Consider the following 22,258-nt stretch of genomic DNA (forward strand, 5'->3'; position numbering starts at 1 on the left):
TTATTATAATTAATTATTTTTCTTTTCAGTACTATAAAAGCTCGGCCTAATTATAACTTTATTATTGCACTAATATATATACTAGTTTCGCATTACATGCTATGCACATGGCTCGTAACGTAACTCCTCAATGAACATATTAGTAAATTTATTATAATTATATCAATTTTTTATTTATAAGTAATAGTAAAAGTAAATATAATATATACGGTTATTAAATTTTTTTCTATACTGAATTTATTCTTCTTTTAGTTTTATAATAACTATAATTAAATAATTAACTTAATTTTATTAATAATATCTTTAAAAATATAAGACTGAAATTTAAATAATAATATATTGTCTAAATATAATACTTTAATTTTATAGTTCAATTAAGCTAAAAGATAGGTATTTCTACTAATTTGGAAACAATTTAGTTATTTTTTACATACTAAAAATTAAATTGGAGATAATTGAGCTACCTATTATAATTAGGACTTTAATTATAATAGTGATTAATTAAATAACTAATTAGTTAATGATTATAAAACCTTTATTTAGTAGTAAACTGAAAAGAATTATTCAGTAAATTTGCCTCCCCCATCCGTGCTTTTATTTATAACTAGTTTTGCATTACGTGCTATGCACGTGGCTCGTAACGTAGCTCGTCAATGAACATAAGAGTAAATTTTGTATAATTATATCCATTTTTTATTTATAATTAATATTAAATTAGTTAAGAATTTTTGTAAAAGTAAATATAATATATTTGGTTATTAAATTTTTTTCCATACTGAATTTATTTTTCTTTTAATTTTATAATAACCATAATTAAATAATTAGCTTAATTTTATTAATTTCTATCTTTAAAAATAATCAGATAGAAATTTAAATAACAATATATTGACCAAATATAGTATTTTAATTTTGTAGTTCAATCAAACTAAAAGATAGGTATTCCTACTAATTTGGAAACAATTTAGTTATTTTTTACATACTAAAAACAAAATTGGAGATAATTTAACTACCTATTCTAATTAGGACTTTAATTACAATAGTGATTAATTAAATAACTAATTAGTTAACGACTATAAAACCTTTATTTAGTAGTAAACTGAAAAGGATTATTCAGCAAATTTGCTTGTCCCTCCTCCATCCGTGCTTTTAGATATATATATATATATATATATATATATTACTTAAAATATACAAACATTATATTAAAAGAATGATATTTTTATTTTTATTTAAACAGTTTTTTCGATGATTAAACGGGTTAAACCAACCTTAAATCGGTGGCTGTACTAATTTCATTTTTAAAGATTTATCTCACCTACTCACTCATGTTATTTTAAAAAATGACTTCTATTTTTTAAAATACAATTAAAGTTAGGAGCTATTTTTGTAAAATGTAAATGTTGGTGCTAAATTGAAAGATATTTGTAAGTTGGGATTACTTTGGGAATTAGGCCTCTTAATAAATATTTTGGTTCGGCCACGGGAGGCGCTAATACCCGCCATATTTTCACCGGACACCGTTACCCAAAACTGGTCAAGAAAAATATAGTCAATCTGTCATGGGCGATGAGATTTATAGAAGAAAAGAGATAGAACCAGAACCACCCCTCATGAAAACGATACAACACTCTCAAATTTCACTAATTATTTTTCCGCAAGGGTATGATGCATCTTCCTATGGTGTTTCGATGAACTGGCCAAGATTCTTTAGGGTAAGGCGGGAATTATGTTTTCGGAGAAGGGTTCATGAATCACAGGTAATTCTTTTTTATTGTGGATGAAGCAATTTGGTATTTTTAATGTTGGCTTAGTTTTATTTTATATTTTTGGAAGAAATTAGTTATACCTAATGATTGTTTGATTAAATCTTACAAATGGTTATAATAATGTTCTAACTAAGACTAAGACTAAGACTAGGATTAGATAATCTAATCAAAATCTCTACACTTTGTAGTGTAGCTTTTATTTAGACCAAAGAAAAAACCACCGCCCTTAACTATATTATTATTTTTTGAAGCTTACGAAATTACTTGGTTAGTTAGAAGTCAATAGATGTTCAAAATAATAGTGATTAGGACTTAGAAGTCAATAGAAAAAACTAATTTATTTAGCAGCTAATGGAACTTAAAGCAGATTAGATTTGTTCTGATCCTATGCATTTCTCATTACAACAATTCTTCTCTAAGTAAGAAATGGCATCTACTCCATCTTCTAAAACAAGCTATGATGTTTTCCTTAGTTTTAGAGGTGCTGATACTCGTGAGAATTTCACCAGCCATCTTCATCGAAAACTGCTTGATAAAAACATCCAAACTTTCATTGACAGTAGGCTTGATAGAGGTGAAAACATTGAATCATCCCTCATCAAAGTCATCAAAGCGTCTCAAATTTCCGTCATTGTCTTCTCAATAGGGTATGCATCTTCTCCGTGGTGCTTGGATGAACTTGTTAAGATTCTTGAATGCAGAGAAACAATGGGGCAGACTGTTTTGCCAATTTTCTACGGTGTTGATCCATCCGATATTGAGCAGCAGAGTGGGATTTTCGGACATAAATTCAGGAGGCTTGCAGCAAATCACAAGAAGAGTAGGGACAAGTGGAGAAATGCTTTGAAAGAGGCGGCTGCTCTATCTGGTTGGGATTCCAAGAATCACAGGTACATTTCAAATCTTCTATTGTCAAAATTATGGAAATTTAATTATGATAATTTCTGAAATCCCATTGTTTCAGTATTTGATATCCTACTCTTTTATGTTTGTCTCAATAATTCCAATGTTATAAGTAGTCAAGTCTCTTTTTTTTGGGACTAAATATATTGTTCTTGCATCCATCATATGTACGTGTTTCAGGCCTGATTCTGAATTAATTGAGGGAGTTGTCATGGAAATTATGAAGAAAATCTATCCTACATCATATAGCATTTCGACTGAGTTAGTTGGGCTTGACTCACGAATTGAGCAAATTCTGTCACTATTGCATAGCAGGCCAGATGATAAACCTTATTTTATTGGGCTTTGGGGAATGGGTGGCATAGGGAAAACAACTCTTGCTGAAGCTCTGTTTAGTATATTATCTGACCAATTTGATGGTTGCTGCTTTCTTAGCAATGTTAGGGAAGAGTCATCAAAGTCTGGTTTGATTCAGATAAAAAATGTTCTTTTATCCGAGCTTTTAGGCGAAGACAATTTGATTATAAAATCTCTTTATGCACTTCCTACTTCTGTTATAGAGAGGCTGAAAAGAAAAAAGGTCTTTATTGTATTGGATGATGTCAATGAATCGGCCCAATTGAGTGGTTTGATTAGGGATCAGAGCTGGCTTGGTCCAGGTAGTAGAGTCATTGTGACAAGCAGAGACAAAGATGTGCTTCACTTCTGTCACAAAACATTTGAGGTTAGGCAACTCCAATATAGTTATGCTCTACAGCTATTTAGCTTGTATGCCTTCAAAGAAAACTATTACTCAAAGGATTATGGTGAATTGGCTAAAAAGGTGGTGAAGTACGCTCAGGGTGTTCCATTAGCACTTAAATTGTTGGGTTCTCATCTTTGTGGAAGGTCCCTAGAAGAATGGGAAGTTGTGTTAGATAAATTAAAACATTCTCCTCATTCTGAAATTCAGAAACATTTAGAAATAAGCTTCAATGAACTGGAACAGGAGACAAAAGATATATTTCTTGATATAGCTTGCTTCTTCAAAGGACAGAGTAGAGATCATGTGAAAGATGTATTAGAAAATGGTTGCGGGTTTAGAAATTTTAGCTGGGGAATAATGCGGCTAATTGATAAGTGTCTCTTAACTGTTGGGCGGGGCAACGTATTAGATATGCATGATCTTATACAAGAAATGGGTAGAGAAATTGCTCAACGAGAAGGCAGCAGATTGAGGAATTCCAAGGTCATCTATCAAATGTTAACAAATAACACGGTATGACCTGATGTTTTCTTTTTATGTATCAAATGTTTAAGTGTCTCTTTACTTGTCATACTTGCAACTGAAATCTCTTTACTTTTGATTGTCAGGGGAATGAAGCAGTTCAAGGAATATATTTGGACTTATCTGAAATTAGAAAGGTTAACTTGCACCCTAGGGCTTTTTCAAGGATGATTAACTTAAGATTGCTCAAATTTTACAGGCAGCCTAGGCGTGCACAAGAATTCCTTGAATCAGGATTGCTTGAATATGATCAGTCAAAATATCTTTATTATCTTCCTAACACGCTGAGTTTATTACATTGGGAAGAATATCCCTTTAAGTCTTTTCCATCAAGCTTTTCCATGCAAAACCTGGTTGACCTTAAGATAACATGGTGCAATATCACACAACTTTGGGGTGGAGATAAGGTGGGCTTGAAATACATGTATCTCTTAGTTTTTATGCTAATTTTATTTTTGTTTTTATTTTCTCAAAGAAGGAAATGTTAAAATAAAGCAAAAAACTTGTGGAGTCATTTTTGTACTGCTTATTATGCCTAAAATCATTTTTTGAATTCATATTCTCCATTAAGGTTTTGAACTTATAGGACTGAAATTGAGTGCTCTAATATACACAGCTTTGAAAAAAAAGTTATTGTATATAGCCATTTAAATTCTTAGAATAAAAGGTGCAGTTCAGTCCCTATTCTTAATTTGTGATATATATGAACTTATAAAAAGCTAATTGTTATGAAATTTGACAGCATTGTTGTAGTTTTAACATGGTACGTCCTAATAATGTGTTGTCACCTGTCACTTCTGCAGTGTCCACGGAATTTAAAAAAGTTGCATCTTTCTGGATGCACACAGCTAATGCAACTGCCAGATCTCTCGTTGGCAACTAGCTTGGAGAAGATAGACCTTTATTTCTGTGAAAGTTTGGTTGAGATCGACTCTTCAATAACATGCCTTGACAACCTTAATCATCTGTATGCATATCAGTGCAAGAAGCTGAAGAGTCTTCCTGAGCTTCCTAGAAGCATAAAATGGTTAGATCTAAGCACTTCTGGAGTGAAAGAGTTGTCCCAATCAGTTCACAAGTCGCCAGAGATTGCAGGAAATGTTTCATATTTAGATATAAGTCAAACTGCAATAGAAGAATTGTCTTCATCCATTAGATCTCCTTTGTCATCACTTATTGTGTTGAGAATGGCGGAATGTGAAAATATTGAGATTCTCCCGGACACCATTTGTGAGTTGAAGTATCTTGAAGAGCTTAATCTCAGTGGGTGCAGAAATCTCTGTAAATTGCCTCCTTTGTGTGGTTTGAACTCCTTAAAAAAGATGTGTCTAAATGGGACTGCACTTGTTGAAATTCCCGATGACATTGTCTCTTTATCATCACTTAGAGAGTTGAGTCTAAACAAATGCAAGAGACTCCAAGGTTTGCCTAAGCTTCCTCAGCAATTAATCCAGCTCCGAGTTCAAAACTGTATATCCTTGGAAACTGCAGAAATATCTCGGTACATTCCATCCATATTATTGTCAGATTTTAGTGAATACTTAGAAATGGATTATGGGAATCTTGTTACTTTCAAATTCTACTACGGTAATTGCCTGAATTTGGATGAGAATACACGTTCAAACATTATCGCAGAGGCGCAGTTCAGTTTAAAAGAAGTAGCAATTGCTTTTGACAATTCTGTAAGTCTGTCTCTCTTCTTCCTCTTTTAAGACTAACTTATGTTATTCTACAATTTAATTAAGCAATTTTATTTTCCTTGCAATATTTCACAGACAGAAAAGATTTCGGGTTCTTATCAATTTTATATGCCTGGAAGTAAACTTCCAGAGTGGTACAGATATAAGAGCCAGGGATCTCTGCTAACAATTGAGTTTCCTCCTCGTGGATTTATCACTCCGTTTTATGGATTTTCTTTTTCTGTGGTTCTTGATTCATTCGAACTTGGATTTTACGATTCACTATTCTTCGAAGTTGAATGCTGTTTCAAAACTGCTGGTGGTGTGAAACACCATTTCTTCAGTTGTTGTATGCATTTGTATGCAAATCATATGAGTTTCAAATCAGACCATGTGTTCCTTTGGTATGATTCAAATTCTAGTCTGAAGAATTGGCTCAAAGAAACCGGCAACAATGTTCTCAACAAGGCATCGTTCGAGTTCAGTGCATTTAGTGGATGGGTTATCAACAAGAGAAAATTAAAGGTGAAGAAGTGCGGAGTGCACCTGATATATAAGGAATGAAAATGATGAATTCTGCTTCATTTCCTTAAACCTCTTTATGTAAGTTAACTTTGCCGTAGACTCTACTTCTCCACAGTTTGCTTTGCATCTCATAATATGATTTTCATTATTATAGTCCTGTCGCTCCCTTAAGTACAACTTCATTCCCTAGTATGCAAAATGTATGCTTGATGATTAGTAGAGTATAATTTAGCTAGCAATAGATTCAGATTTTCTTGAAGAATAAAAAACGGACACCAATGACGAGAAGTGAAGAGAACTAGGAAGCGAAATCACACCCTAAAGGAATTGAGTTCTTCATGTAAGTTTAATTGTGGCATTCCCTAAATTCTACCAAGTGTTTTGATTACAGATTTGCACTCATAAACAACATGTTTCATCACTTGGAATCTAAATAAAGTTTATTGTTTCTTTTATTTTTTTTAGGGGTGCAACAGGAGGACTTCCCAGGAGAGTTAATTTTCTTACTCATGTGTGCATTGTCAATGTTGTTATTGCGGAGTCCTATATATGTTTTTGTTTTGGGCTAAGAATTTAGCTGATTCCCTTATGTTTCCTTCTTCTCTTCATAATTTTTCTCAATGAATCATCACAAATTTGATAAATTTCCTCTACTGAAGTAGGAAATGAACCCCTTTCTTCAGAAATTCTAAACAATTGATTTGTCATAGACTAGTTATATATTTATGCCGGAGGCGTTAAATGGGTACTGTAATTTGAACTATTCTGGCGCTTGCTAGTCCTAAGATGTCTGTTAGGCTTTAAGAAAATAAGATTTGTGGGTCGGCTGATAATTGATATGAAGGATTTCTGTTTTCCTTTTTGACAATTTGCGTGCTTCGTTATTCAAGCGGAGTGCTTAATTAACAGCCGAGCTCGTATAAATACAGTATGCAGATCAGGTTTGGGTATTAAACATGAAATCCAGGCTGGGCAAAGGCTGGATTTTGAATTGCCTTTAAAAGATTTGAGCCTGATGGAACTTGGCCTGAGCCTGCCAAGATCGACCTATAAACATGTCTAATTGCTAGACTTCTCTTCGCTATCCCGCTTTTTGACAATTCATGTTTGTTACCATTCATATCATCTTATTCTTCTATTTTCAGAATGTACCTCCCCTCATCAAAGTTCAATTCAACTTTTTGCATTTTATTAATAAACTTGAGCAGGGATGACCTGAACCCTCCCATCATACATGTACTCCTCTTTAGGCGATGATTCAACAAACTCGCAATCGTAATCTAGATGTCTCAATCTGTCGCAAACATAACGAACTCTCATATTGAAATTCCATCCATCTCGGCTGATTATCTCCATCCCTCATCGACACTCTACTCTTTGGCAGGCTGTACACCTTTGATCTCAACTCAAACATGTTGATACCAACACTAACCTCCTGACTTGTCCTCATCAGGTTCAGGGTTCCGCCCAATCTTACCGCCAATGACCGAGGCTATTTCTTTTGTTATTGTGCTGAAATGTATCTTGAAAATCCTAATCAAGAATTGTACCACATGAAGAATTATTTTTTCCGGTTTGATATCGATTTTCTTTAAGATCAACAAATGGCTATTAAAGGTCTACAAGCTACCTTTTATAACGTTTTGTATAATTTGGAAAGAGAATTTTTTGGTGTTTGTGGAAGAATTTGATCCCATGAGTTCAGAAAAATGCTACCCAACACGCGATACTATTTCATCAAAGTTAAATATGACAAAAATAAAAAGGGTGAATTATTGAATTTTAGAAACAATTGTAATTTTTTTTTTGAAATAATTTTGAAGGATAATTTTATTAATATTTCACTTTAACTTAAAAAACCTGATTTTATAGGTCACAAACACTCGCCTTTCTTAACTGAAGCTCCAATCCACGAGAAATTATTACATAGATTAGTCTACCACGTTATCCGTGAACTTAGCCAATCACATTATAACACGTCATTGAAAGATGACATTATTATAATTTCGTTTGTATTTTTTTACACTTTTTAATAGTGATATTACAATAATGCCATCATTTTAATAACGCGTTATAATGTGATTAACTTTATTCACGGATGATGTTAGACTAAATCTACCTACTAATTTTTTCTGATACACCGTTCCGTGTACACTGTGTTATTCGAACTCCCAACATCAATATGACCCTCTTTGTACGGGCCAATTCCGACAAAGATTCAGAATATAGCCTTCCGTCTCCTCCTCTTTTTTGCTGACGTTGGTTCACTTTGCGACACAGAAGGTATTTGAATGAATAAAATATAAGTACATGAATCAAAAAATAAGAATTTAAAAAGTAGAACACTATTAGTGCAAATTTTCCTAAATTTTAAGAATAACATAAATGTTATGTTATCTCCCGCCATCTTCTCCACGGCGTTTAACTTGTCAAGTTTCGCCGAGCAACGGAAACGGGAATTCAGAAATGGATTGAGGAATCTGTACGATGACTTTGAGAAATCACAGGTAGGTAAGCTTTCGATTTCACATTGTTGAAATTATTTAAATAAATTATGATGATTTCGCAAACCCTAACTCATGGAATTAATAGCAGCATTTAATTATTAGATTTGCGTGTTCAATTCATGGAATTTCAAGCTTTTAAATTGAAGGATGAGTTAGTGATACATTGGACTTGAACAATTTTATATTTTTGATGGTGTCTTAATTTTATTTTATTTATTCGGAAGAAGAATAGTTCAACGAAATGATCCTTTAACTAAATTAAAGTAAGAGAGTATAATTTTTATTAATTAGACACGCGTAACAGAGATCTAATCATCGACAATTAGCGTGTTATTGTTCGTCTAAGCTTGTACTAATTAATTTGAAGTCAACAAAACTAATTTAATTGGCAGGCGCATCGCATGAACTTAAAATAGATTTGATTTCTTCTTAGCTATGTGTAGTAGCATTTCTAATTCCTTCTTTCCAATCCTTCTCTAAGTTGTAAAAATGGCATCTTCTAAAATACGATATGATGTTTTCCTTAGTTTTAGAGATGTTGATACTCGTGATAATTTCACCAGTCATCTTCATCAAAAACTGCTTGATAAAAATATCCCAACTTTCATTGACAATAGGCTTGACAGAGGTCGAAAGATTGAACCATCTCTCATGAAAGTCATCGAAGAGTCTCTAATTTCAGTTGTCGTTTTCTCAAAAGGGTATGCGTCTTCTTCATGGTGTTTGGATGAACTGGTCAAGATTATTAAGTGTCAAGAGAAACTGGGTCGGATTGTTTTGCCAATTTTCTACCATGTTGATCCATCTGATGTTGAACTGAGGAAAGGGGTTTTCGGAGATGGATTCAGGAATCTTCAAGCAAAGCACAAGAAGAGTATGAAAAAGTGGAAAAATGCTGTGGTGAAGGCCACCACCTTTTCTGGTTGGGATTCGAATAATCACAGGTAATTTTCAATTTTGCATTATCAAAATAGTGGAAAACATGTTATGATAATTTTCAAAATCCCATCATTTCAATATTGTACTAGTTTGTAAGAAGTCAAGTATTTCTTTTTTGAAATAAAGTTTCTTTATATCAAGTAGTCAAATTCTTAATTATTTTGTTCATTTACGAGTCATACATACGCGTTTCAGGCCTGATTCTGAATTAATTGAGGCAGTTGTCAAGGAAATCCAGAAGAAAATCTATCCTACCTCCTATAGCATTTCTGCTCAATTTGTGGGCATTGACACACAAATTGAGCAAATTTTTTCACTATTCCCTAGTGGCTCAGATGATAAACCTTTTTTCATCGGTCTGTGGGGAATGGGCGGTATTGGAAAAACAGCAGTGGCTGAAGCTCTTTTTAGTTTGATATCTGACCAATTTGATGGTCGATGCTTCCTAAGCAATGTCAGGGAAGATACATCAAAGTTTGGTTTGATTCAGCTAAAACATATGCTTTTAACAGAGCTCTTAGGCGATAGGAATTTGAACATAAGAATGCTCAATTTACTTCCCACTTCAGTCCTAGAGAGGCTGAAACGAAACAAAGTCATGATTGTTTTGGATGATGTCAATGAGTCCGTGCAATTAAGTAGTTTAATTGGGGATCTTCAAAGCTGGCTTCGTCCAGGTAGTAGAGTCATTGTAACTAGCAGAGACAAAGAAGTGCTTCAGTTTTGTCACAAAATTTACAAGGTTAGGCAAATCCAGGATAGTCATGCTCTCCAGCTCTTTAGGAACTATGCCTTTAAGCAAAACAATCAATCAAAGGATTATACAGAATTGGTAAATAAAGTAGTGAAGTATGCTCAAGGTGTTCCATTAGCGCTTAAATTGTTGGGTTCTCATCTACGTGAAAGGTCCCCACAACAATGGGAAATTGTTTTGGATAAATTAAAACATTCTTCTCATTCTGAAATTCAGAAAATTTTAGAAATAAGCTATAACGAACTGGAACAAGAGACAAAAGATATATTTCTTGATATAGCATGTTTTTTTAAAGGGGAGAGTATAACTGATGTCAAAGATATACTAGGGAAAGGCTGTGGGTTCCGAAATTTTGACTGGGGAGTAATGCGCCTAAAAGATAAGTGTCTCTTGAATGCTGGACATGATGATGAATTAGACATCCATGATGAATTAGACATGCATGATGAATTAGACATGCATGATCATATACAAGAAATGGGTAGAGAAATTGCTGAACGAGAAGGCAGTAGATTGAGAAATTTCAAGGCCATCCGTCGAATGTTAGCAAATAGTACGGTATGACATGAAATTTTCTTTATATATTAAATATTTAGGGAGGTTTACTTAGCATGCTTGCCATTAATTATTTCTCATGTTTGCTAAATCAATCAGGGAAATGAAGCGGTTCAAGGCATTAATCTGGTCTTATCTGAAATCAAAAAGGTTTATTTGGACCCTAAAGCTTTCTCAAGTATGACTAACTTAAGATTGCTGAAATTGAGCGAGCAGAATTGGGATACAAAAACATATCTTGACTGTCTTCCCAACACGCTAAGTTTGCTACATTGGGAAAACTATCCTTACAAGTCTTTGCCATCAAATTTTTCCATGGAAAACCTTGTTGACCTTAGGATAACATGGTGCAATATCACCCAACTCTGGGATGGAGAGAAGGTGAGAATTAAATATATTTAACTTTTAAATTTTATGTTAATTTTTTGTAAAGAGAAACACATGCTAAGAATAAATAAAAGCATGTCGAGCCATTTTTTGTACCACAAATTATGTCTAAAAATCATTTTTAAATCCTTATCACTTTTATACTTAAAAACTCGAAACTTCATTTCACCGTAAAATCTCCACTTATCGGACCTAAATTGACCTGAGCATACAAAGAGTTGATTTTTTTTATTGTATTTAGCCATGTAAATTGGTTAAAAATAAAAGGCTTAAGATCTGAAAAACTACCGACCTTTCAATTTTTTTTCAATTGCACCCTCACCTTGTAATTTCTTCAATAGCACCCTATTTCGTATTTTTGGCTTTCAATAGCACCCCGACCTTGTAAAACAATCAATTTTACCATATTTTCCATATTTTGTATTTTTGACTTTCAATATCACCCCGACCTTGTAAAACAATCAATTTTACCCTATTTTGTATTTTTGACTTTCAATAGCACCATAAATCATCAAATTAAACTCATTTATCGAGGACTTATTTGAAATTTTTTTTTAGTTAAAAGACTTGTTTAAAAGTGTCCAAGTATAAAAAGTATGATTTCACCTTTAAATTTAGTTTTTTTGAAAATTTTCATCTTTATAGTAATCAAATCATCTAATTTTTTAAATTTAGAGTGCTATTGAAAGCCAAAAATACAAAATAGGGTGCTATTGAAAAAATTACAAGGTGAGGGTGCTATTGAAAAAAATTAAAAGGTCGGTAGTTTTTTAGACCTTAAACCAAAATAAAAGGTCTGTTTGATCATTAAATTTAATTTGTGATATATATGTGTGTGTGTGTATCAGATTGGGCAGCATTTTCCAGTTTTAATATTGTGTACTTATATTTACAGTGTCCTCAAAATTTGAAAAGGTTAGACCTTACTGGATGCAAACAGCTAACAAAACTCCCAAATTTCTCTTCGGCTAAAAACTTGGAAATTGTATCCATTTTTTTCTGTGGAAGTTTGAGTAAGATTGATTCCTCTATAGAGTTCCTCTGCGACCTTCCTAATCTCTTTCTATATGGATGCAAGCAGCTGAAGAGTCTTCCAAAGACTCCGGACGACATAGAATGGCTAAGAGTAAAAAATTGTGGGTTGGTAGAGTTGTTTTCCCCATCTATTCCGTTTCTTAGTGTAAACCTCAATCTCAGCGGCTGTCGGAATCTTCACTAGTTGCTAGGGATCGCAGGAAATGTTTTATGGTTAGATGTAAGTCAGACTGCAAGAGAAGAATTACCCTCATCACTCTTATTTCCATCATCATCACTAATTGTGTTGAGAATGGTGCAATGTAAAAATTTTATGTCCCGGACAGCATTTGTAAGCTGGAGTACCTCAGGGAGCTTGATCTAAGTGGCTGCAGAACTATTTGTAAATTGCCTCATTTGAATGGTTTGAGGTCTTTAAGAAAGCTATATCTAGATGGAACTGCACTTGTAGAAATCCCCAAGGACATTGTCTCTTTATCATCACTTAAAGAATTGACTTTAAACAGCTGCAGGAGACTCCAAGGTTTGCCTAAGCTTCCAGAGCAATTAATCCAGCTCCAACTTCAAAACTGTACATCTTTGGAATCTGCAGAATTCTCTCAGTACATTCTATCCATAAAACTGTCTAAATATGTTAAATACTTGAAATGGGGTTATGATGAGTTGGTTACTTTCAAATTTTATTAAGGTAATTCCGTAAATTTGGATGAGAATTCACGTTCAAGCATTTTAGTAGAGGCTCAGTTCAGTTTAAAACAAGTAGCCATTACTTTTAACAATACAGTAATTCTCTCTTGATTTCTCTCTCATTTAATTAAGACTTTTCTTATTTCTTTCTATCTAAGTAACTAAATTTTTTGAATTGATTTTAACTTGCTCATCTTTCTCACAGACAGAAGATTTTGGATTCTTATCAATTTGGTATACTTGGTAGTGAAATTCCAGAGTGGTATAGATTTGAAAGCCAAGGATCTTCATTATCCATTGAATTCCCGCCTGATTCCTTTAACATTTCCTTCCGTGGGTTTGCTTTTTCTGCAGTTCTTGATCAATTTACTCTTAGATTTGACGATGGCCCCCTCACCTTCAAAGTTCAGTGCTGTTTCAAAAATGTGATTGGTATAAAACATGATTTGTTTAGCAGTTGTATACGTTCTACGGCAGGTCGTGTTTATTTTGAACCAGATCACGTTTTTCTCTGGTTTAATGCTAATGTTGATTATGATCTAAGCAATTGGCTCATAGAAACTGGCAGTAATGTCAGGAACGAGGTGTTATTTGAGTTTAGTGCATATAATGAATGGGGGAAATACAAGCAGAAGTTAAAGGTAAAAAAGTGCAGGGTACCTCTGATTTATGAGACAGATGAGCCTACAGAAGATGAACCACCCGCAGGAATAATGAAATTGGTGGATTCTGCTTTACTTCTGACAACCCCGTCCAGTACGTGAACTGTTTCCTATTTTGTATTTCTCCACAGCATTTTTCGCATCTCAAACAATACTATTTTCAATTTTACAGATAATATACGTCTTTCTCACTGTTAAGTTTAACTTCATTCTTGAAAACCTTCATTTTTTTCTATGAATATGATAATATAGCAATATTATCTATTTTCATTATTACAGATAATATAGCAATTTTATCACTAATGATTTTTGCTTTTGTCATATACTATATGAAAGCAGAGCAATTTCCACTAGCTTTGTGTAAGTAGTATAATTTAGCTAATAGCTAGTTGTCGTTTCAGGTTTTCTTGAAGAAGCAACAGAGACCAACAATTAGAAGTTAGTGACATAAACAAGGAAGAGAAACCGCATGCTAATGGAATTGAAGCTTTCTTCTCTAAGCTTTTTAGTTGCTTCAAATTCTTCCTGTATGTTTAGTTGTTCCGTTCCCAAAACAACCACTTGTTTTTAGTTACTTCAGGAAAGGTATAGTTTGCCCTTCAAACAACTGGGTTTCAACATTTGGATTCTAAATTCATCAATTTGTATTGTAATCATATTTACTATGCATTGTAAATGTGGATATTAATGCTAACGTATAATGAAACGTTATTTTTGCTAAGAATTTAGCATTAGAAGCAGATGTTTCCTTTTTGTTTCCCTATTCTTCTCTTCATTATTTGTCTACATCATACTAAATTGGGTTTTCAAGTGTTTTGTCGGTTTATAGTCATTTTATATTAAGATTTCTTTCTAAGCGTGTTTAAATAATTCTCTGCTTTGTGATGTTCTGAATGATAAAGTTGAAACTGATCTCTTTTCGAGTTTGGAAGAATCAGCAGTTCCTCAACTCATGCTTAATCAGCTGAGACAGTGAGACTTTGATCTTATTGATGATATTTTTCGCGGATGATGTTTTGATTTTTGGGCAGGCCACGAGAAAGAATTTAGAAGCCATTCAGTCCTTATTCAATTTTATGGAGATATTTCAGGGCAAATGGCTAATCGGGACAAGTCCGAGATTTATTTCGGAAAGCATGTTGCATCTAGGCGTGCTATTGGGTGATGTCATTTATTGGGCATTAAACAAGGCTCTGTACCTTTTTGCTACTTGGGTGTGCCTCTATTTCGGGGTGCTCCAAAGAGTTGTTATTTTCAAGCTCTAGCTGATAGGATTCTCAGTAGATTTGCGAAATGGAAAGGAAATTTGATACCTATGGCAGGTAGAGTGACTTTGGTTAATTCAGTTATTAGAGGGTCTTCTGTTCATTCATTCTCAATCTATTAATGGCCCAAATCCCTTATTTCTTTGCTTTCACAGGCAGTAAAGAACTTTGCTTGGACTGCTTGCATTTCAGTTAGGAAGAGAATTATAGTGTCTTGGAATATTAGTTGCTTACCTTTAGATAATGGCGGATTAAATCTTCCAAAAATCTTACCCTTCTGAATGAGGCTCTCCTTCATAAATTGGCTTGGAAGATTTGTTCTAGTGATTCTTTTGTTTTTATTTTCCTGCGGCATAGGTTCACAAATTCTTGGGGTGATTCCATTAGATGTCCCCGTATTTATTTCATTTGGAGTTCAGTTGAAAACTCTTGTGAAGGTATTTTAGCGTTTTCAATGGCTGGTTGAGGAATCTCGGATCAGTTTCTGGAATTGTGATTGGCTCGGTCAATCTATTGCAGATAGAATGTATTTACCTTATGCAGTTGGAACGAAACTGCACGCTAGAATATGTGATGTTTTCAGAAACAGAGACTAACATATACCTCGTGTATCCAAAGAGGTTTATCCAAATATTGTTGATGGCTCTTGGGATCGTTATCTAGTTGCAGCTGCTTTTCTGCATTCTGAAGCTGAAGCTATCCTTTAAATGGGGGACCAGTTACTGCCTTGCGGTGGACGCATTTTGTTGATCACACACTAAAGATGAGCTGTACTCATTCTGAATAGATTATCATGCTAACCCGCATCAGGTTCGCAACAATCTTGTTTGTAGCTCCTCGTCAGCTCTACATTCTGGCTTATGGAAGATGGTTTGAGGTATCTAAGTTATGCCCCAGGTAAATCATTTTCTTAGGAGATTAATGCTTAACATTATTTCGTGCCGCCATGTTCTGCAATCTCGAGGTGCTGGTTGCTCGGATATTTGTTTGCGATGTGGCGTTGGGAATAAATGTATTCTTTATGTCTGTAAGGAGTGCAACTGGGTTAGGGTCTGTGGTTATCTCTTTAATTTGGTCTTTGTGTTAACAATATGGTGCTTCTAATATTACTGTTTGGATTGATAACATGTTGGGTCAGTTGATACTTTATATAATGGAGAAATTACACTATTGGTGTCCGAACTTTTTTAAATTGTTTAATGAATTGTCTATATTTTTATTTTGTTCATTCAACTGTTTGAACTTGTTTATTTTATATCAAACTAGTGACTGTAACCTATAATAGCAGATTTGCATATTTAATGAAAATATATTTTTATTATTTTCGTAAATCATTCTTTTAAAATTAATTAAATTAAATCTATATGAAAATTATATTTTTTAATAATTTAATTTAATTTTTTCATTTCTTAATAAATACGATAAAGTAATTTTATAAACTTAAAAATTAAACTAAAAATTAAGAAATCTATAATAATAATTATGTAAATTATATACTTATATAATTATGAAGTCATCCAATTTCCAAATTTTGACCAATGATTAGGCTGTAATAATATTCAATTTTGATTGTCGATTTAATAGGTTAGTTTGATCTATTTTTATATCAATGGTTTAATATATGTATCATTTTATATTTACTAACTTATAGATAATGACTACAATTTATATTGATTTTAATATGAATATGAATAAAAATAAGAAGTTAATTACTTTTTATTTAAATTTATCATTATTAATTATAAAAATTTAATATAAAGAAACTGATAAAAGTGAATTAATAAATATTAGAAACCAATTGTTCATTTTTTTGAGATAATTTTAAATGGCATTTAACTTAATTTTTCACTTTAACTCGAGGAACTTGCTACAACAGGTAACAAATAGTCTTTCAGTATAAACTAACAAGTTTAGACAATTAAATGAAAAAGAAAAGCACATGAATCAAAATATAATATTTTTAAAGGTCAGATTCTGAAAGTGCATTTTTTCATAAACTTTAAGAATAATAGAAAAGCATAATTGCTTTAATAATTATGAGCTTTAGTGTATTTTGTAATTTTAAAACAAATTTTCAGTTTTAGCAATTTAATACATGCATTATCATTTGTTTATAATTCCAATCATTGAGCAAATTTTCTTTAACAAATGTGAACGTGGACACTAGAAAAACACTTTTTCGACGTCAGTATTAGTATTTTTTTGGGTGGGAAATTGTTCGGTAAAATTGCAAAAATTTGAAAGTTGGTATTCAGCATAGTCAAAATTGAATGTTCATGTTAAAATTGCAAAATAATCTTCAAGTTGATAATTTTTTAAGTAAATAAACCAAAAAAAAAACAAAGGATTACTTTACCTCCTTAACTTGGCACAAAGCATCAAAAAAATTTAAGATTTAAAAACCGGATCACTTTTCCCTGAATTTGGTAAAACCGGTTCAAAAACACTCTATACTGACGTGTCACCTTAATTGGAAGTAATTATTCCACACATCTGATATGCCACATCAGATTTGCAACAAGTCAATCTCTTATGGACACATGGCTTCTCATTCTCTTTCTTTGTTGTGCATTTAATGATTGTAAGTGGTGGGACCCTTATTCTTTAAAAGATCAAAAATAATACATATTGTTAGTATTTTCTGGTGGATCCCATACTCTTTAAAGTACAAAATAATTACCTAAATAATTAATTTCTTTTTTCTAATCCATTTGTACTTTCCTAAATGAAAAATTATTGCACGCAACCATTGCGCCATGTCATTCGTGCAACAAATCAATGGTGCGTTAGCCATGTAGAAAAATTCATAATAAAAAAATTAAGTAATAAATGAAAGATTTCCTATCGCAAATCCCTATTGGCTTATTGTAATTATAACATGGCACAACCAATGCATGGGATAAACACTCTTCCTAAATTCATTACATTTTTATTATTTATTTTTTTAAAGAGTTAAAAAACGTTTGATATTACTGTTTCTTTTCAACTATTGCAGTGTTGTCCTTTTCAACTATTGCAGAACTGCAGTCTTCACGAACTATACTAATTTCTACGCAGTGCCTAAATTGTAAGGCTTAATTCATTTTTAGATTTTTGTTTTTGTTTTTCAAGTATATTTGTTTAAACTATTTGTTTATAATATCTCATATATGACTATTATTTGACAGATTAATGTTTTCACATGGACAATGCAAAGAATTTTAATAAAGGTATGGTATCAAACACATACTAATTAATTATTTTACAAATATATTGTGAGAATTGGCATGTTCTTATATGATAATAGTCTTTTTTATTATCTGTATTGTAGTTATATGCGAAAAGGATGATTTTGAAACTATTATATATGTAACTCGGAAGAAAAAGATAATGACAATTTGATTGGAAATACTGTGAACAATGAAAAAGAAGCGTATAATCTTTATAAAGAGTATGCAATCCGGATAGGGTTTAATATTAGAAAATCCATAAGTAGATATCAAGTTGGAACAAAAACTATTTCTCAAAAAGAATATTGTTGCTCAAAACAAGGTGTTAGAGATGAAAGAAATCCTTATAATACTAAACATCGAAATAGATTACAAATGAGAAGCGGGTGGAAGCAATGATTCGATTTACAGTTAAAGATGGTGTATAGACAGTGATAAAGTTCATTTCAACTCATAATCATGAATTTGCATCACCATCTGAAAGACACTTACTTAAATCTAGCAGGAATGTATCTTTAGAGAGAGTTAATGTTCTTGATACAATATCATTAATGAATTTTAATATCATTAATGATCAATGCTGGTTTGTGAACTAGAGATGCTTATGCTTTTATGTCCGCTGAAATTGGAGGAAATGATAATGTGGGATTTACAAAGAGAGATTATTACAATTATGTGAATAGGCAAAAGATGACATTAATTGAAGCCGGGGATGCTCGAAGTTTACTCAATCATTTTAAGCAAAAAAATGCAGAAGATGCAATGTTTTTTATACGATACAAGTAGATCAAGAATAGCCTACGATTTTTTTGGGGATGTTATTTTTGATACTACCTTTCGGACTAATAGATACAACTTGATTTGTGCTCCATTTGTTGGTGTTAATCATCACTGGCAAAATATAATGTTTGGATGTGCTTTTTTATAAGATGGGACCACTTCGTCTTTTATATGGTTATTTGAACCTTTCTTGGAATCAATGGGAGGTAGGGCACCTAAGACAATTATAACAGATCAAGATAAAGCTATGTCAAATGCAATTGGAAAGGTTGTTCCTAATACTAGCCATCGTCTATGCTTGTGGCACATTGCAAAAAATGCTCCATCTCACTTGGGTAGCTTGAACTCAAATGATGAATTTCAGAGATTATTTCACAAATGCTTACAAGGATGTGAGTCTGAAGTAGAGTTTCAGCAAACATGGGATGAAATGATGGATAAGTTTGATCTTCGGGAGCATTCTTAGCTACAAAGGTTGTACGGTGATCGACAAAAATGGTGCACGGGTTTGAACAGAGATTTCTTTTCAGCTGAAATCAGAGCTTCCCAACGCAGTGAAAGCACCAATCATGTACTCAATGGTTTATCAAACAAAACAACATCTTTAAGTAAATTTGTGCTTGCTTTTGAGAATCATGTAGCCGATTGGCGTTCAGCTGAGGCGTCATTAGATTTTGATTGCAAACAAGGAGTGCCTTGTTGTGTAGTCAAAACTAGTTCTATCTTGAATCATGCTGCCCATATCTATACAATAATAAGAATTTTCAAGATGTTTGAGCAAGAATTTCTTAATAGTGTTGCGAAAACTTCAGAAGAAATTTCTTATTGCAATAATACTTGCACTTATAAAGTGACAGAGCAGCATAAAAAATTAAGAACACGAATTGTTGAGTTCAATGTGGAAACTTTGGAAATTAATTGCAGCTGTAAAAAATTTGAAGCCATGGGAATCTTATGCTCACAATCACATGCTCTACGAGTTTATATTATCAGGGATATGGAGAAAATTCCTGAAAAATATATACTAAATAGGTGGAGCAGAAATGCAAAAAGTAGATTGTTTGATTTTAAGGAAGTAGATTCTCCTACTCATTCAGCCATTGAGACAGAGAGCATGTTTCGAAATTCTATGGTTCGAAGTGCATATGCCCTTATACTAAAAAGTCAAGGAAATGAGGCTACAAGACAAGCTTGTTGTGATCTTTTACGTAAGGATAATGCACAAATACAGAGTATGTTGGCTAAGATGACAATAAATACAAATGATATGGGAGATGAAATGCAGGCAAAAGAAAGTAATATTGTTGGACAACATGAAGAAAATTATTGTGAACCCTCCAATTACAAAAACTAAAGGTGTTCCAAATTGTAGATTGAAAGGACATTTTGAGAAGAATCAAGTAAGAAAAGAAAAGAAAAATTCGAGTAAGTGTTTTTATTTTATTATTTACTATATTAATTTATTGTATATGATTTTTTTTATTTGTTTGTTAGTATTACTGTTGGTTCAATTTTTATTGATTTATGTTGTAAATTTAATTTCTTTTATTTTTAACTTTATCTCACATAAAATTGTGAAACAATCTAAACAACTTGATTCATTCTCTCTACAATTGCTATTTGCAACCGCTCAAGATCTTACGAGTCAAGTATAAATTATTTTCATATCTTTAAATTTCATTTTTTATATTTTTATTAACCATATCTCCTTCACTGCCAATTGTTCCTTACATACCATATAAACCATCAATTTCTCCCATCATGCCATCATCAGAGGTATTTTTACTTGTAAAATTTACCAAATATATGTTCAGCTTTTATGCATGATATAAATTAAATTTAGTTTCTATTTTGATAAATAAATAGACTCAATTCACATATGGATGACGTTAATATTCCACTTACAAACATGCTGCAAATTATGAACACAGTGTCTATTTTGACGTTAATATTCCACTCAATTTACATATGAATCCCCGTTCCCCGTACAATTAAATATAATTTATAAATAATTTCATTATTTGCATAAGATATTTTAAAAAAATTAATTATAGAATATATTATTATTTTTTATAATATTATATATTTATAATTAAATAGAAACTAATAAAAAAATTAAGTTAAATTATTTAAAATTATAAATAACATACTTAAATTTATAATATAATATAAATATGCATAAATATAAATCGGGACCCCATGGGGACGGGGATGGAGATCCCCATGGAGTGGGGACTATACTTCCCGTCCCCTCCCCATTCCCGTGGTTGGGGAATGATTTTTCCCCATCCCCGTACCCATGGAGTTAATTTGTGGAGATTCCCCGCCCCATTAGGGGCGGGTCCCCACAGGGAACGGAGAATCCCCTCCCCATTGCCATCCCTAACTGATTCTGATTTTTTACTAAACGTTATATTTGACAGGTGAAGTTGAGATTGAACTGTAATTACAACAAATGATATGGAATGGGTGCTAAGAAAGCAGGAGAGAGCATAATTGATGATATGAAAAAGTGAAAAATCTAATCATTTTGTTATTTATGGAAATGTTATGATATTTTTAAATTATTTGATTCATCATGTTTATGTCTTGAAGAAAAAAGTTTGATTCATTTAAAAAGAATTTTTTTACATTTTGAATTATTAAGGAATATTATTGGACAAATAGTTTAATATTTTTCATCTTTTTGAGTTTATATTGTATTTTTGAGTTAGAAAAAAAATCTGACGCATTTGTATATCAGATTTAAATTTTATCATTACAATAGAGACTTATTTTAGAAAATTAGATGAATTTTTGTTTTTTACTATTTTACTGTTGATTAATTTTGAATATAAAATAGCATCATAAAAAACAAAGATTATAATATTATAATAGAGACTCATTTTAGCAAATTAGATGAGTTTTTTTATATTTAATTATTGCACTGTTGATTAATTTTGAATGTATAAATAGCATTATGCAAATCATAATATTATAATACTTCCTATATCTATCTATACTATATATAAAAGCACGGATGGGGAGGGGGGACAGGCAAATTTACTGAATAATCTTTTTCAGTTTACTACTAAATAAAGGTTTTATAGTCATTAACTAATTAATTATTTAACTAATCACTATTGTAATTAAAGTCCTAATTAGAATAGGTAGCTAAATTATCTCCAATTTATTTTTTAGTATGTAAAAAACAACTAAATTGTCTCCAAATTAGTAGGAATACTTATCTTTTAGTTTGATTGAACTACACAATTAAAATATTGTATTTGATCAATATATTATTATTTAAATTTCTATCTTATTATTTTAAAGATATTATTAATAAAATTAAGTTAATT

The 22,258-nt window shown here is 32.1% G+C and overlaps 2 protein-coding genes across 2 annotated transcripts; both read left to right on the forward strand.

The window, feature by feature from the left end:
- Window positions 1–2,177: 2,177 nt before the first annotated feature.
- LOC126668635 (disease resistance-like protein DSC1) lies at window positions 2,178–12,739 on the forward strand. The gene is made up of 13 exons (XM_056104688.1): window positions 2,178–2,656; window positions 2,850–3,927; window positions 4,023–4,343; window positions 4,740–5,618; window positions 5,712–6,178; window positions 6,606–6,691; window positions 7,594–7,649; window positions 8,421–8,423; window positions 8,516–8,651; window positions 9,129–9,591; window positions 9,782–10,898; window positions 10,995–11,276; window positions 12,178–12,739. The coding sequence occupies exons 1-13, from the start codon at window positions 2,193–2,195 to the stop codon at window positions 12,499–12,501; spliced, it is 5,676 nt and encodes a 1,891-aa protein (XP_055960663.1). The 5' UTR covers window positions 2,178–2,192; the 3' UTR covers window positions 12,502–12,739.
- A 6,380-nt stretch (window positions 12,740–19,119) lies between these two features.
- On the forward strand, window positions 19,120–20,274 carry LOC130015125 (protein FAR1-RELATED SEQUENCE 5-like). The gene is made up of 2 exons (XM_056104689.1): window positions 19,120–19,361; window positions 19,437–20,274. The coding sequence occupies exons 1-2, from the start codon at window positions 19,120–19,122 to the stop codon at window positions 20,272–20,274; spliced, it is 1,080 nt and encodes a 359-aa protein (XP_055960664.1).
- Window positions 20,275–22,258: the final 1,984 nt, after the last annotated feature.

The sequence above is a fragment of the Mercurialis annua genome, linkage group LG2 (assembly GCF_937616625.2).
Source record: "Mercurialis annua linkage group LG2, ddMerAnnu1.2, whole genome shotgun sequence".
NCBI lineage: Eukaryota > Viridiplantae > Streptophyta > Magnoliopsida > Malpighiales > Euphorbiaceae > Mercurialis > Mercurialis annua.